This window comes from Phalacrocorax carbo, chromosome 6, assembly GCF_963921805.1.
Source record: "Phalacrocorax carbo chromosome 6, bPhaCar2.1, whole genome shotgun sequence".
Taxonomy (NCBI): Eukaryota; Metazoa; Chordata; class Aves; order Suliformes; family Phalacrocoracidae; genus Phalacrocorax; species Phalacrocorax carbo.
In genome coordinates, this window is record NC_087518.1 from 24,319,293 (window position 1) to 24,336,097 (window position 16,805).

The following is a 16,805-nucleotide window of genomic DNA, read 5'->3' on the forward strand; positions in this document are numbered from 1 at the left end:
AAAGCTTCTAGGAAGAAATAGCTTATAATGAGAAATTGGTAAAATAGGATGCTGATTTTGCTCTGAAATGCTTTGTGTGCAACTAAAAGGAAGTTTGAATCACAAATATGTTTTCTGTAACGTTTGCTGATAAGTCTTAATTTTTCCCATACCTAACACTTACTAAGACTTAGCCTATTTTAATGCACACAGCATTAGAAACATTATTTATGATTCATTACAAAATGTACAATTTTGGATTTCTGGAAAGTTCTAAAATGAATAGAAATCTTTTCTTCTTTAATATCAGTAAAGTACATCTCCACTTTTTATTTCTGACTTCTGTGTAGGTCATGACATTTTCAGTTTTGAGAATGTTCTCACATCTGGACTGGATGTCTTTGAAACAGAATGAAATAAAATCCAAATGTCTGAAATGCATCTAAATCTGTAATAGATACTTTCAGAAGGTCTCACTTCAGGGATTAAAAATATGCTCCAATGTTTGTTTATGTCCAGGCTGTTTGTTTAAAAGCAGCTAAACTGGGGGCGATACACGTAATAAGCCCTTATTATGTCTCAGTTGAGCTTCATAGTTCTAGGGTCTGAGCTGAATATTAGCCCTAGAGTGATGTGATGTCTTCTCTTGATGCAAACTGCTTACAGTTTATTAAGTATTACTGTCTTGGAGATCGCATAAAAGTAATGATAGATTGCTTACTCCTTTTATCCACTGTAAATCTGTTGCTTCTCTTTGCGTATTGGGTGCAAAACTTTGTCATCAATATTTGTGACTGTAGCTTACACGCAAATGTGATCTATATTTAGTATTGTTGTATATATTCAGAACACACACTAGTCAAAATCTAGAATTTACTCTCTGAAACAGAAATAATTACTGTGCCACTGACTACACTAAACAGAACTGTTTTTAATTTAGGCTCATTAAATGTGGAGCTCATCTCTGGTAGAGAATGACCACATATAGAATCAATATCCTCATATTTGTAAAACATAGACATGAAGAGAAGAAAATTAATAAAAATGGGAATCTGGGCAAAAATCCCATGGTCTAAATATGAAGGAGGCAGTCTAAGAAATTGCATAATCAGTGGATCAAATAAGGGCAGGAAAGGCAGACTCAATATAAAATAAAAAGGGGTTGTAATACAGATTTTAAAGTTGTGAAGATAAAACTAATGAAGTATTAATCAGAATTTTGCATAAACATTTCTGACAAGGCTGAATTGCAATATTTTCTAGTAGAGTATGATACCTTTGTGTAGAATGCAAGCGTAAAGATTTTTTGTGTGTTCTCATATCTTAAAAAATAGGACTGTTAAATAATAATGATCTCTTAAGTCTTCAATCACTGAATTTTGCAAACAGGCAGATAAAATATGTTAAAAGCTAAAACCTAGCTGCCCCATAGGCATGGAGGGAGTGCTCCAGAATTGTACAGAGGTTCCAGACAGAATTTTTAGTAATTCCTCAGGCATCCTCTAAAATTTAGGACATGTAGTTGGAGACCTCTTTCCTGCTCCTCTGAGTGTGCTCATTGTGCAGCACAGAGGGAAAGTAGCAGAAGCTGCCTATGGTTCAGTAGTTTTTCAGACCCAGCTAGCAGCACCGGTCACTGCTTTTAATTTTGCAATGGTCAACGATGGTTGCTTGACCTCAAGTTTCTATACCCCATATAGAATCACGCACTGCATGTAAGAGCAGTAATTCCCGTAATCATATGCTGAATAATCCTCAGTTTATTTTCAGGAGGAGCCTATTGGGAGTGTTGAGATGGAAGTCCAGGGTTTCCAGGACTATCCAGTTCCCCTCCTTTCTCCATGTGGACACGAGAAGGGATCAGGCCAAAGAACTGAGTCTAGAACTTCCTGGTACAGCACATCCATCTGCAGCTGCCAGAGCTTCGCCTGTAGGGACTTTGGACGTCGTCCCACAAAGTTCTTCCAGCTCTTTCTTCTTGCTACAAAGAGAAGTGTTTTGCTACAAAGTCCAAAATGATCCTTATCTTTTCAAACCCCTGAGTCAGTGACCAGTGAATCAATGGGAATTCATCATTTTCCTAACACCTTGAGCAGGTTGTGCCATGGACTGTAATTTGTAAACAAATCTGTGGTCTGTATGGGTTCAGGTCATTAACTCAGGGGAAATTTTTAGCATGCATTTAAACGTGTGTTTCTCATCCATTTAAAACGGTGAATATGGGAGGTCAGACATATCTATCATTGGATGGTGAAACATCAATTTTTTAAATGCTGGAATATTTGAACTACTTTATCAATGGAACTATCTTAAGAATTTCCTCTGTGTCTGCAAAAAGAGTAACCAGCCCTATAACCATGTTGATATTGAAATGCCTGAAAGAGAAAGTAACTATGCTCACATCATAGGAACAAGAGAAATCCATACATCATTCTATGTCTATGTATAAAAATAATTTCTTGCCTGAGTTGTTATATATAATGAGAAGTTGTATGAGTATATTCTACTACAGATACTGAAATATACAAAATTTGAAAACACTAATTATTAAACTGTAATCTTCAAATAATGATTTTTAGACCAATTTCTGTAGAATCTTGAAAATAAGTTTCCTTGAGATACTGATTTTCTCCATTTGTTTTTCAAATCCTCCTTTTTCTGTGTACATAGAGATCTTCTTCTGAGTGGATCTCTCTCATCAGTTCTGATACCACTTTACATTCAGAATATAAACTGTCAAAATATTTTCTGGCATGTATATATATGTATAGATACAAAATGGATGTATCCACATTAGACAAAGCATTTTGGCCTAGAGGAAATGTCCAACTAGAAAGCAGTAAAATAATTACTATTGTTGACCTTGTTTGTTGTTGGAGCTGATACTTAACTAGCAAAGATTTACACAGAGGTGAGGTTTTACATATATATAAACACTGTAGATGAAAAACACGAGTCATGTTTAAGGTGAAGTCTTAAAAATAAGGTGGAAGGCCCAAAAATATTTAGATATAAATCTGGCAACATGGAATTTGTTTAATATATTTTCAATAAATAAGCAGTTTAATTCTCTACTGTGTAATTGAAATATCTTGGGCTACCCTGTTATTTCATACTGGCATGTATGTTTGTTTGTTTAGGTACGTGCTCATCAGTTAGTTTTACCACCTTGTGACGTAGTAATCAAAGCCGTAGCTGACTACGTCCGTAATATTCAGGACACCACTGATTTGGATGCCATAGCAAAAGATGTTTTTCAACATTCACAGGTAAAGCATAAATCAAAAATATGGGTTTGGGTTTGGGGTTTTTTTAACCTATGGTGCTATACATTTGTGTTGAAGAATTGCATTCTATAAAAACAGTGCTTTGCATCAGCTGATAATAGGAATCTGTGGGTATATGTAATGTCTTAGATACCCCAATTTCACTTTCCACGCTTTCTGAAGGTAAAAATACTGCATATACCCTCAGTGCTTTAAAGTTAAATTCTTGATAACCAAAGGGGTTTTGTAGTCTGGCTTTGTGTACTGTCATTGAGAATTAGTGGTACATGAAGATAGAATTTTAAAGCTTTATTCTTACATGGATTGACATAATATTTCTTGTCCTGGAGTAGTGCTATAGTCCTCAAAGGTCCATAGGTGTTAATCCTGTATGCGATATGGTATATGTTAACTACTTTACAATACAGTGCTGACTTATATATGGCATGCCTGGATTTCCTTCTGACAGATCTTTTTTTTTCTTTACTTTAGTCTAGAACAGATGACAAAGTTACTCGATTCAAGAGAGCAGTTGCTTATTACTCAGCAACTAACAAACCTATGCCATTTCATCCACCACATTACCTAGGTAAGTAATTAAAGAAATAAGGATTTTCTTTTTAACTAAAACCTGGCATAACCCTAAATCAGAACTAGTATTATTAGTAGGATCTTACAAATTTTGGTATTCTCTGGCAATTTTCATTGACCTTTGATTATGAGGTTTCAAAAGATTTGCATAGGATATGTGCAGAGGTGGTGTTCTTTCCCCAAAAAGAGGAGGGCAACCTGGACTGATTGTCCATTTAGCTCTTGCTGCATTAGAACACTTGAGTGTGATGCTGGAAACAACTGAAATCTGATGACCGGTTCCAATCATAAAGACAGTTTCTGTTCCATAAAACATATTTCCTGTTTCTCACTTGGACTTACCTGATGTATTTTAGAAATCCCTTTATAGTCTTCGATTTTTTGATGTCATAACATACCTGCTTAAATTGCAGCTATGAATTGTCCTGGCATTGCAGATTATTTTCAAGGCTTACAAATTAACTATATGATCACAGGATTTACCACATACACCTGATTCTTAACACAAAAACATAATTTGAGCTGAAATTTTCTAAATAATTTCAGTAGCCATACTGGAATACTAACAGATTTTTCCTTCCCTTTTTTTGGGGTGGGGTGTCTTTATATTCAGAGGCCTTCATTAAAGGGCATTAAGTCTAGTCTAGGTCAAATATTCAAATAATAGAAAGCGCCGGCATTATGTGTCTGTGTGACATTGTTTTGGCCAGCTTCTTCGTTATGATATCTCTTGGGCTTTTTTCTTCTAAGCTTCCTTTGATTCCCAGGTAGAATGGCAATGTGTAGTAATGAGAGATACTAAGAACAGAGAGAAGGTGAGACAGGTAAAATAGAATTCACAAGCTACAGAGTATTTTTATTAAAAAGCAAAAATGCATAAAACTGACATAAAAGCATATAGAAAACAGTAGTGGTAATGGAACAAGAATAAATAAACCATAGAAGCAAAAGGATAAACAGGATAACATTTTTGTCAAATATTGAGCATTTTAATGAGTGTTTGGATTTTTTTCTTTTTTTTTCCCTTCCTTCCCATTTGTAATACAGCAGCCAGACCAAATCAGTTTGGTATGCCTGGGATAGTACCACCATATGTTCCTTCTCAGATGCTTAACATTCCACAGACCTCACTACAAGCAAAACCTGTGGTAAGTATAGCCCTCTGCTCTCCTCCTTGGGAGAAACCTGCTGTACTCATCAAATCAAAATCTGGGTGGGAAAGGTATGTCTAACTTTTTTAGAATGGATGTTCACTGATTAAGTCTGTAAGTATAGTGATGGTCCAGACTCTGGTAGAACAATTTTTGTGGATGTCCAAGATGGCTGAGAATATAAATGTGTACATCTAGAAAATGCCACTTGATTAAATAATGTATTTTATTTTAATAGAAAGGCCTTTTTGTTACCTTCACTTAAGAAAGATCACTTTGTTTTAGGCCCAGCAGATGTCCAATCAGGGTGGGGCCCAAGGTCAGGGTCCATACCCATATAGCCTCTCTGAGCCAGCCATCACCCTGGAAACAGGTGGAAAAAGTCTTTCTGAGCAGAACAACTACAGTAACATTCCTCATGAAGGAAAACATACACCATTGTATGAACGATCTTCTCCAATAAATCCAGCTCAGAGTGGGAGCCCTAATCATGTGGATTCAACCTATTTTCCTGCCTCTTCTACATCTTCGTCCTCTGACAATGATGAAGGCAGTGGAGGTGCAGTGAAGTAAGTTTTTCATGAGGATGTTTTCTTACTTGGCTTCTGTTAAAATAAATTTATTTTCAAAATCATTCGCCAGTATCCTGAAAGTAAGAAATCTGCATATTAGTGATATGATAGCCCTTCATAAAAATAGTTTTAGGTCACTATGACTGCCAACATATCCATGGTTCACTCTAGTTGCTGTGATCCTTAAACAGAAATCCAAACCCAAATAATACTGGGTGTTTTTCCACTTCTGCCCTTATGTTTTATTGAAAGGAGGAGAGTGTGGGATCTTGGTAAATGTCATAAAGCCTTCAAGTTCTTTACACTGTATGAAAGAAATATTCCTGCTTCACAGTATAATTCATTAAAATTTGAGTAGCTAAAACCCATGAAACTTCACTGAATTTGTAGTGTTTACACTTCCAAAATTTTGGCATAATGTGGCTTTGCAAAGAAACCTGGTGTGAATGTCAGAAATTCACCATTTAGGACAGTGACTTAAGAGCCCTCATCGACAGGCTATGTGTGGAATAGAGCAGCAGCGAAGTTGGTTTTGCTTTCTTCTACTAATGTGCCTTGTTTACTGCAGAAGCATTTCCGACTTCCGCTAGATCAAATGTCTGTCCTTGGCAATGAAGTTGTGCAGAGTTTCATTTAATTACTGCTTGCTGACCTACAAAAAGGAAATTTGAACAGAGGCAGTTGTGTTTACCTTTGTCTTGTTAAGTGTAGTGGCTTACTGTGTGAGAATCAAAGTCTGGGGCTTTAGCAGGTCTGTGATTGCCTCTAGAAGTTTGGGGTTGTGTATAATAGCGTAAGTATGGTACTACTTGGTATTCAATTCTGAATGTGTCTAGTTGTGCATGATGGCTTGTACTTCATTTTTTTGATGCAATCTGTCAACTTGAAATTTTATCATTTGTTTTGCTTAGTAAATCAATTAAGTTTATGTGGCTTCCATGCAGTGTAGAATGGGAAATACACCTGCTTTAGAAAGAATATTTTTCAGCATTTTTATAGTGTTGCCTTATGCATTTTATGCAATAAATTTTGAATAAACTTAGAAACTGAAATCTAGACAGTGTCATTTATATCACAGTTTGTAGAATTAGTTTTCTGAGGGAAATTACTTGGCATAGTGACAACTATTTAAAGTTCAATCAAGAATTTTTCTTGCATGAACATATTTAGTCATTGTAATATCCAGCTTTTAAATACAATCCAAATGTTGACATAGTGTGAATGAATAAATGTTGGTATTAAAGTCTCTTCAAGACTCCTACAAATTGACATTTCTAATACACAGCATTCCTTAAACTCAGAGTCCTCTCTGGCTCGTAGTTCCAATAACAGTCACCAAGGATTTATCCCGCTGTATCTTAAACATCACTTTAATACTATGTTTTTCTTTATGTTGTTCTTCAGCCATGTCAGTGGGAACAAAATAGGCTGGGAAAAAACAGGAACCCAGTCAGAAAGTCAAACGCGTGGGGATCTGGGAGACCAAACAAAGGTAATTCCTTAAGTTCCAAACATCACAATTTATTCTTTTGTATCAGAGCTTTACAGCAAACTCTGAGTAGAATTTTCAATATTGATCTGTAGGATTCAGTGTAAACTTTTACAACTTTTTGTAAATTATGAAAAACAGCTTTAAAGTACAGTAAGACATTTTCCAAGGAATATTGTAGCATATAGACAAGGATGAAAATTAAATAGAATGCAGTAGAAAATACTAGATATAAAATAGAAAGAAACCAATAAACTTGTTTACTCCTTAACTAGAAATCTCATCCTTGGATGTTGCTAGCCGTGTTGACAGTAGTGAGTTATTTTGATGTTTTTACTGAGGAGTATAGCAGTCTTAAGTGCCTGTGGGTTCAGGGGCTGTGTCATACAGCCTATGGTGTAGCGAGAACAGCTCTAACGTGCATTTCAGTGTTAGCCACAGACCATTATAGGTGTATTAAATCTCAGCTGGGGACTAGAAGTCCTTTATAACCACCTGGGATGAATTTCACATAATACATCTTAAAGTAGCTCCGTGGGACCAGTTAGAATATCGCTACTTAACTAAGTAAGGATGAGATAACTAAGCCCTTGATAAAGATGTAACATTATCCTATTACATTTCTTCAAGATTTAAAAAGGTTGTCAAGTCAAGAGTATGGTGTTCTGTATTCCAAGCTTGAACCATGCTTAGAAAGAATGTTCAAAGCATTTGCACTTAATATCTCTGTGTCTTTGTGATGGAACTGCTAATTTTGTGTCAAAAAACCCCAGTCATGAGCAAGTTATGCTGTAGATAAACAGAATATTTTCTCCTGTACCTTTGGCATAGAAACCTCCAGTAAACTTGGGCTTTGTGCTTAAAATATCAAGCCGATGACTTCATCCATAAGTGGTTATTATTTTTGCAGACTGCACCCTGTATGATAACTGTTTCTGCCTGCAGATTAGTCACCATATGCAAATGTTAATTGGACCTATTACACTCCTTCTCTGTGTTATGGGCCATGTATGAAGCCCAGTGCACCCCGCTGCAGCCCTGTGTGTGTGCTGTGCAGCCTGGTGTCCTGCAGAGTGCGGGGGGGGGAGCAGGCAGAGCAGCGGTGGTGCTGCTTCTGGAGCAGGGCGATAGATGGGTGGGACATCCTGCACAGCGTGTCTGGCTGCCTGGCTTCATACACACAGAATTGGAGCAGTGATTAAACTTTCCAATAGACGTATGCACGTAGTCCTACTTAAGTGCATCCAATTTAATGTATAAATGCTTTTAAATTTCACTTGTCTTTTTTTTTTTTTAATATCAAGCCACTTCAGCCTTCAGTAGCATGAGAAGACAGTTGCATCTGTTGAGCATGACAGGGAGGGTTATGAGTACATTTTGTAGATGAACTCATTTCCTAGAGAGGTATATATTAATGGTTAAAAAAAGGAAATCTTTCCTGAAGATTTCAACTGAATGAACTATGTGACTTTCTGAGGTAATTTGAAGTGCTGAAAACCTAGCATAGATTAGACAGCAATGATCCTGATGCTCCTTTCACTTGACTTATATGTCAAAATTCCCTGCTTATAGTTGTCTCATTGCATGATTATACATTACAAAGGTATGCTCGTCTCACTTGGGTTGATGTATATTACTAAAGACAAAAAAAATACTTTTAACTGTGGTAGTTCCTCAGCTGAGGTGTTTGAATACCACTGGAGCAGACCCAGGAAGAACCTGGGTAGTGCAAACAAGAAAAGCGTTGCTATCATTTGGAGGTTTTTTGTCCTCCCTCCATGCCCCCAAGTAATGGGCAGTTCTGCAAACTTCCCTTCGTGGTCCAGTATCACTGACTTTCACTTGGGGTAGTAGAAGACAGGCAAAAATCGTTAAATTGATAAAGAAATATATGTGACAATATAACACAGATCTAATATAGCTGTGATAGCTCACCTGTTTATAAAACATTCTGTATTAATATATTGTGTTAGAAATGTTCTTGTTTACAGGTTTTAACCATTTCTTCTGTATATTATTTTTATAAATAAAATGAAGTCTGGATTACCAACCTTAAATTATAATCTTTCAGTAATGTTCTCTTTGATTCTGTGCTTAAAATGCAATCTGAAAATAATGTTCCCCTTTGATATTTTTCTAGAGTGTGTTTTTACTAATACATACCTTCCTATGGAAGGTTTTTGGAGGTTGTGTGGGGTTTCTGATTTGTTTTGGTTTTACATGCAGGTTTGTATTTTTCACAAAAGCCTGAAGTGAACAAACTGAACTTGTTTGGGCCTATTTTTTATGTTACTTGTTCTGTGGCATTATAATGGCTTTGGCCATTTGTTTCAGCTTTGCTTTTAAAGTGTTAAGAAGCATGTGAAATTTTCTACACAAATTGTGAAAATACTCATGCATGATGTATCATCACGTGAACAAATTAAATTTTGGTCTCAAGTTTTAAATGTTACTATAATAGTTTATAGGCACAAAACTAGTATGAACTCTTAAGCTAAAAACAGCTTTCAGCTTTGGAGACGAGGATTTTTAGGAATGAACTCTACATTTTTTGGTAGTATCTATGAGAGACACAACATAAATGCTTACAAAAGGCTTATTACCCAGGAGGTTTACAGTATGTTTTTGTGTGTCATGTTTTTCCAATGAATTTGTGAGCTACATTTCTAGAAATGGAATAAAATGCCACCTTAATCTTGCAGTCAGAGAACGTTGCCATTTTCTCTTACAATCTTCTCAGATAAAAGAATTTTGTTTAAAAACAAAACAAAACATTTACAAGACTTTTATGTTCAAACACTATATATTTTAAATGTCTTTAAATTGAACTATGTAGTTTCTCCTGTTTCAATAAGAAATGCAAACTGTGAAGGGATGTGTTAATGGAAGTCTAGATAAATTATAGATGTTGTGACTGTCAGTTAACCCATTTAGTTGGCAGTATCTTGGAAACACCTAGTTGAGGGGTCATTCACATTTCATTTAGAGGTCATCAGTCCCCTTTCTGTATTGTGCGATTAAAAATTAAAGAAAATAATAATTACTGTTGCTGTTAATAAGTTAAAGCTTTACCATAATATTTATCTTTTCAGTAATTTGCTTCTGCTAGCAAACAATGGCTGAAAGTTTACACTTGCTGAAAATCTCTTAGCTAGCTTTGGAGAACTTATCCTACATACTGATAAAACATAATGTGAAGATTTACTGTTTTCATTGTGTGTGAAGTGGAAATTTGCTGTTTCTCTTGGCTGATCTCCTGGTACGTTTCCGTACACATTCAAAAGCACTTTATTTTGTATATTCTGTTATAGGCAGAAGGTTCCTCTAGTGCTTCTTCAGGAAGTCAGGCAGCTGATGTCAAAGGGAATCAAACCAGTAATCCACAAATCCCATGCCTGTTGTCAATGCCCACCAGAAACCACATGGATATTACTACCCCGCCATTGCCTCCTGTAGCACCTGAAGTATTAAGAGTGGCAGAACACAGGCACAAGAAGGGGTTAATGTATCCCTACATCTTTCATGTCCTAACCAAGGTATGACATTTAAAAATTATGTACTGTGAAATAATGATTCTGTAAAGATAATTTCACTTATATTTCTGGCTAAAGAGTATCATAAATTTACGTCCTTTTTAATGCTTTGAGTTTTGGTCCATTTTTTGTGCTTCTAACAATTTTTCCCCTGTTTTCTAAACACTTACCTGGTTTGGTACATTGTTCCAATAAATACAAGATGACTGTAATTATAAGTGTTTATTTACAAAATTACTCATTTTTCCTGATAAGGCGTAGATATTTTTATATCTCTACGCATGTGTGTGTATGTTTGTGTTTGCATGTATATATGTGTGTGTAACTATAGAGAGTCTATTTCCATCTAAAACCTCCTGCTTTTGGCGTCCGTGCCAAGTCTTTTTTATTTTCAGCTTTCAAAAATAATTCGATCCCTCCCATCCCTGGTAGCTAGCCCTGATAGAACCAGAGCAGCTCTAAGAAATCCTTTTTGTATAATCCCAAAATGTAATCATAGATGAACTCAACGTTCTGAATTTTTCTTCATTTTAGTTTGGCAGAACATTTCTGATGGCGCTTTTTTTTTTGGTTTGGCTATTTTATGTTAGCCTTCAAATCCCAGGTGAGCTGCAAGCATTTTCACACAGCCTAGGACTCTGTATGCTCAGTGTGTCCAGAAAAAAATCTGTGTGAATGGCCTCATGAGGACACCTTGAAAAGCAATGGGAGACCTTCTTACAAAAATAGGCAGTGATAACCTGCTTCAGTGTGTCTGGAAGCTGCTGAAGCCTGCTTTGTGTTGAACTGGGAAGGAGTCAGAGCAGTGGTGTTCCTGCACAGCTCTGTATTTGACTTTATCCAGTCTCAAAAGACATAAGTTCACTGTTCCTTCTAAGTACAAACAGATGAGTCCCAGAACAAGACAACTTTAATCTTCTTCCTTCTCAGTGTTCAGAATGCTTGGTACTGGTTCTCATACATCAAGCCCATTAAATGTGCATATTTGTACAACACCTGGCAAAATGGTACTGTCCACATTCCTGTTAGCTTGCATTCATCTTAAAAATCTGTTTCAGAACAATAAGGACTGTAGGCAGGGATCTGAAGTCCATGGAAAGAGAAGTTTCTGCACCAAGGCTGAGTTTTGGATTACCTATTTCCCATGTGTTTGTTTTGCACCATAGCTTGCATTGCTGTTGTGTTCTTACACTTCCCTTCTTTATTGAAGAAAAGTGGGGAAGAACCAAAAGGCATATGAAGACCATTGATGCCAGTTTTGATTCATACTTTGCATAGCCAAATACTCCTAGTACATTTAAATACTACTTGATATTTAATATCATATCTCACAATGGGAAGAAATTAATTCAATGCCTGCATTTGAGAAATCCACTTCCAACAGAGGAAAAAAGCCAAGCTAGAGATAGCTGCATCAAAAATAAATCAGTACTACTTGACACTGTTTTTCTTTCCCCACTATCTGAAATGCTTTTGAACAAGTATGTACAGGGCACCTAAAGTATACCATAGGTACACCGACAGATACCTTGTTGGATAATTATGGGATTCTTTAGAAATTGGCATGTAGATGTGTTCCAGATTATGTTGCTGTTGTGTGTAGAGAGAGACCTTTCAGACATACCTAAAGTAGCAGTCTAAGTGTCTAAGTTAAAGTGTCTAAAGTAGTTTCTGAGTTAAACCTGACAATAATCTAATATAATCACTCCGAGATGTCACCTGCAGTATTCATTACTGGGACAGTTTAAATGTGTTTTTAATTGAAAGTAGCAAAATGAAGTGCTTGCTTGTCAGTGTTGAAAATAAAGGCTGGTATTTGGGAGCGATGCAGTAAAGTCAGTTGTTTTCCAAAAAATTTGAACATGGTTGGATGTGCAGACACCAAGAACATAGAATGTTGCTGCTGTTTCGAGAATGTTGCAAGATTCTTTCACGCTTTTTTCTGAAAAAGTATAAAATGCTAAAGTTTTATATACATTCAAAACCAACCTTACTTATGTAATTCCTAGTTAAATTTTTTTGACCGGAACTTCTCATAATGTTGTTTTTTACAGTTAGTCCCCAATACTATTTCAAATCATTGCATCAGAAAATGAGACCAGTGTTTTTAAACAGCATGAATATTTTTTAAAATAACTGTCTGAAATCTAGATCAGCTTCAAATGTGCTTTGACTGTCTATAAGCATGTTAGTGTGTTTTCATGCGTATTGTTTCACTCCTCAAAACATCCATATATGAAGATTATATATAGGTAATCCTCACCTGCAGAGAGTCCAGAACAAAAAAAAAAACACAAACAAAAAAACTAATAAAAAAACCCCAAACAAAACAAAAAACCAAACTACCACCACCAAATCCGAAATGGTGTGTGATGGAGAAGAGAAAGAGGAGAGCAACAGGGATAATCAGAGCCTGGAGACTTACTGGAGGAAAGCAAGTTGATTGTAGGGTAATCTTCCTCTGTTGTTACCTTCACACACATAGGATCCACATTACTGAATCACATTTTTCTTGACTAGATGAGATTTATAGCAGAGCTGGCTTGAGTTACCATGCATATCTAAATACTTTCTGTTCACTATAATGTGTCATATTTTTCTGCTTTCTTTCATGCAAAAGGGTGAAATCAAAATTGCTGTTTCTATAGAAGATGAAGCCAACAAAGACCTGCCTCCTGCTGCTCTCCTTTATAGGCCAGTTCGTCAGTATGTTTACGGAGTCCTGTTTAGTTTGGCAGAAAGCAGAAAGAAAACTGAAAGACTTGCTTTTAGAAAGAACAGACTTCCACCAGAATGTATGTACTACAGAATCCAGTCTTTATTTCTCTTCCCTTTGCTGTGTTTTCATATCCATTTGTACTGCGTTTTCATATCCATTTGTACTGCGTTTTGAATGAGAATAGTTACTAAGATTTCATCGGTGTAGCCAGTGCTGGAGGAATTTATGGCTTATTTGATCCCATGGGTAATAGAAAAAGATGTTGTTAATTTGAAATGTTATTTCCTGTAGTAGTTTAAGAACTATAAATCTTACCATTTCGAAGCAAGCTCTGGGGTTTGTTTCTTAAAATGTATGGTCAAGCTGCTATCAGGCTTGTAGCAAGTAATGTCAGTTTGTGATGTAATTTTCAAAGTATATGGCAGAACCTGATTATAGGAAACTTCTATTCTGAGCATATGCATACCAATTTGCATACTTTTTTCAAAATGAAAGGTGCATATGTTACTTTACCCTGTCTTCGTCTCTGTCTTCTCCAGTGTGTAATTAAATGTACGTCAGTGAAATGGGCATGTCTCTTGTATCTTTCAGGTATTGGCATATAAAAATTTGATTTAATATCTGCAGAAGTCAGGTGTAATGAAAGTGAAGGTAGACCTGGGTGAAGACAGATTAAACTTTTGCAAACAGACTTGTTAGAAGATCTTTTTGCTAATTCAGAGGGATGAATCTTAATCTTCATATTAATCTGGAAGTTGTCATTTTAAGTCTTCTGCTTCTAGGAATTGCTGTCATTCCAGAAAATTCAACCTCCTCATCCTATGAGTATTTTTCTTATAATGAAATGTACACAAGGAAATGAGTGAACTTTACAATAGCATCTTATAAAGGTTAAAGGAATGCTAAAGCATTAAGTGGATGGCAGTAGAAGTATTTATATATAGGAGTCTGCTGTCACTAGACTAAATTTAAGAATCAGCTATTTAGAATGTATGAAAGCATCATTCATGGTCTTCATGTGTAAAAGCATAAAGGTAAGAATCAGTTGTAAACTTCATGTTCATTCCCTTTTCTCTTTCCATTTTTAATTGTGAAATGTTTTTGTACATTCACAGTGAAAAAAAACCTTCCAACAACGTTTGAAAAACTCTTTGTCTTAGCCAGTTATTTTGTGGGAATTAATATTTACCCTGCCACAATAATATCTCAGCACACATATTGTAACAAACTTCTTAATTCTTTAAACTCGCACAACACAGTAGTACTTGAGCTTACAAGGTTATTCTAGGATTAAAATAGTAAAGTTATTTGCAGTATTCATTTATCCTCATTAGACTTCTGTCCTTAAAAGTGTACTACAACATTTGTAGTGGTGAAGTAGCTGAGTGCTGAAGGTTTGCTTCAGTTTTCAGGATATTTTCATCTTGTAAACCTGGAGTGTTCTCTCTAGGCTACTGGGGCTACCTATAGAACCACTTATTTTCTTTCATTTATGCTGCTTTCCTGAGGATTATTCTCAGTGGAGGCTAAGGGCGCTACTGCTGTCTTGGTTTAGTTACAGGAGCTCTGGCAAATCTTGCTGCAGGATGCATTCAGCTACTGACCTACTTCTATCTTAGGGCTGACCACATTCTTAGAAAAAAAAATACAAACATCTGCCCAATAGCTGCTAGTAAAGGAGGATTTGAGCTGAGAGGCAAGCATATGGTTTGAAAGGGCTATGCTGCAGGAACACATTTATTTTGGTCACCTCTCCTACAAAGTACCAAGAATTGGGCAGGCTATGCAAGATGGAAAGAGAGAATAGTGTCTTAAGCAGCAAGAGCAGATTTCTCAGATCAGTTAGGCACACTTGTTAGCCCTTGCTGAATTTTTGGAAGACCCAGGCTATAATGAACTAGCGATGCTGATTGTCCGTCAGTGTTTTAATTTTTTATGCTGCTCTCAAAAATGAGTAAGTTATGAAACACAGTAATTAAAATAATTAAGACAAAATTTAAGAATTGAGAGACATTAAGAGAATGAAGAAATAAATTTCTTTTAAAAATGTATATTGTCCTTAAGATTTATGTAGAAAGTTAATGAATATATTTATATCTAATTTTCATTTTCAGCCACATTTTTGAGCCACACTGGCAGCATAATAATTTTGCATGAATAATTTGCAAGTATGTTGCATGTGAGGGTTATAGGAGGCTATGAAAAAATATGTAATAAACTGACACGTCAGTATTATTACTAAATACTTAGCAAGATAATGGATCTTTCATAAAATGGATGACTTCCTGTCTTTTAAATCATTATTATTTTTATGTAGTTGAAAAGCCAATAAAAAACCCTGATCTGTTGGAAGAGGTAGTCAGTAAGGTTTTTCAGTGATAATTGTCTGCTAAGTAACGCCTTTGCTGTACATGTCCTCATGTCTGCCCCAGAGGATACAAAAAGCTGAATCACAGAGTTCTTGACTGTGCTTTTACTGCCAAGGGCACAGCATTGGCTGTGCTCTACTTCCTTCTGAGGAGATGGAAACTTAGTGTCCGACTTGCTCTCTTTTCAAGCTCTGAAACAGGTTATTTCTCATGTTCTGATAAATATGTATGTGTAGATGAAACCATCTGCCTTTTCCACTCTGTAAAAAAATGCACACTTGTCCAAGCTGTCATAACTCCTGGTTAGATCCAAAGGTTTGTTATTTTAAGCCTAGCCACCTTGTGATGTACTGTTCTCCATCAAGGGTGTATTCAGCTGATGCTGTTTCTGCTGAAAGGAAGGCTCTATCTTGGGCAGTAGCCCTTTTGCAAAATCAAGCACACTTAGCTCAAGCTGTGCTGTCAGTAAAGATTATAAGGTTAAAAATGAGGCTTGATTAATCTGCATTAGCTAGCTCATCTTCTAGTGGTATTAAGTACCTCACACCTCATGTTCAGTTCGTGGAAAAAAAGGCAAAGAGAATACCAAAACCACCTGAGCTGTAGTTAGCAGCGAGGGCTCCAACAGACAGCTTGAGCGTGCAGGATGCTGTTGCTAATGACTTTAGATCCTATAACAGCATACACATGTTTATCAAGCAGGTTACCCTGATGCAGATTGATACTGACCCTTTTTACTTGGATTGACCTTGGAGTGTCATGAGAGTAATGTTCAAAGCAGATGTCAATATGTTGTGCAGTTGCATAGGCTACTTTGAGCATTCAGATCTGCTGATGAGCAGCAGGAGGAAGTTTAGTATGAAAACCAGTATAATTAGCACTGTGATATTGTGGCTGAACACACTCTTGATCCCGAGTGTTCACTGTAGCTAATGTAGTCTTCAGGGTAGATGTTGTGTATTTCCAAGTGGAAGTCCTGGGAGGAAAACATAAAATGTTCCTCTGAGGTCAGAGATCCCCAGCAGCTCAGGAAGACAGTGTTTTTGGCAGCAGTCCCAGTACAGAGTTGTCAAAGGTGTAAGAAATGCCCTGGAGAAATAAGTGGATATGCACGAGTCCTGGATTTGTCTGTTACA

The 16,805-nt window shown here is 36.3% G+C and overlaps 1 protein-coding gene across 2 annotated transcripts in view; it reads left to right on the forward strand.

Moving 5' to 3' along the window:
• Nucleotides 1–16,805, forward strand: part of FAM120A (family with sequence similarity 120 member A) — a 55,273-nt gene that overhangs the window by 17,629 nt on the left and 20,839 nt on the right. For both annotated transcript variants that reach the window (XM_064454278.1, XM_064454279.1), the window contains exons 4-10: nt 3,120–3,248; nt 3,738–3,834; nt 4,884–4,984; nt 5,273–5,556; nt 6,964–7,051; nt 10,360–10,584; nt 13,202–13,376. In XM_064454278.1, coding sequence (XP_064310348.1) covers nt 3,120–3,248; nt 3,738–3,834; nt 4,884–4,984; nt 5,273–5,556; nt 6,964–7,051; nt 10,360–10,584; nt 13,202–13,376 — 1,099 coding nt within the window. The remainder of the gene's footprint in view (nt 1–3,119; nt 3,249–3,737; nt 3,835–4,883; nt 4,985–5,272; nt 5,557–6,963; nt 7,052–10,359; nt 10,585–13,201; nt 13,377–16,805) is intronic.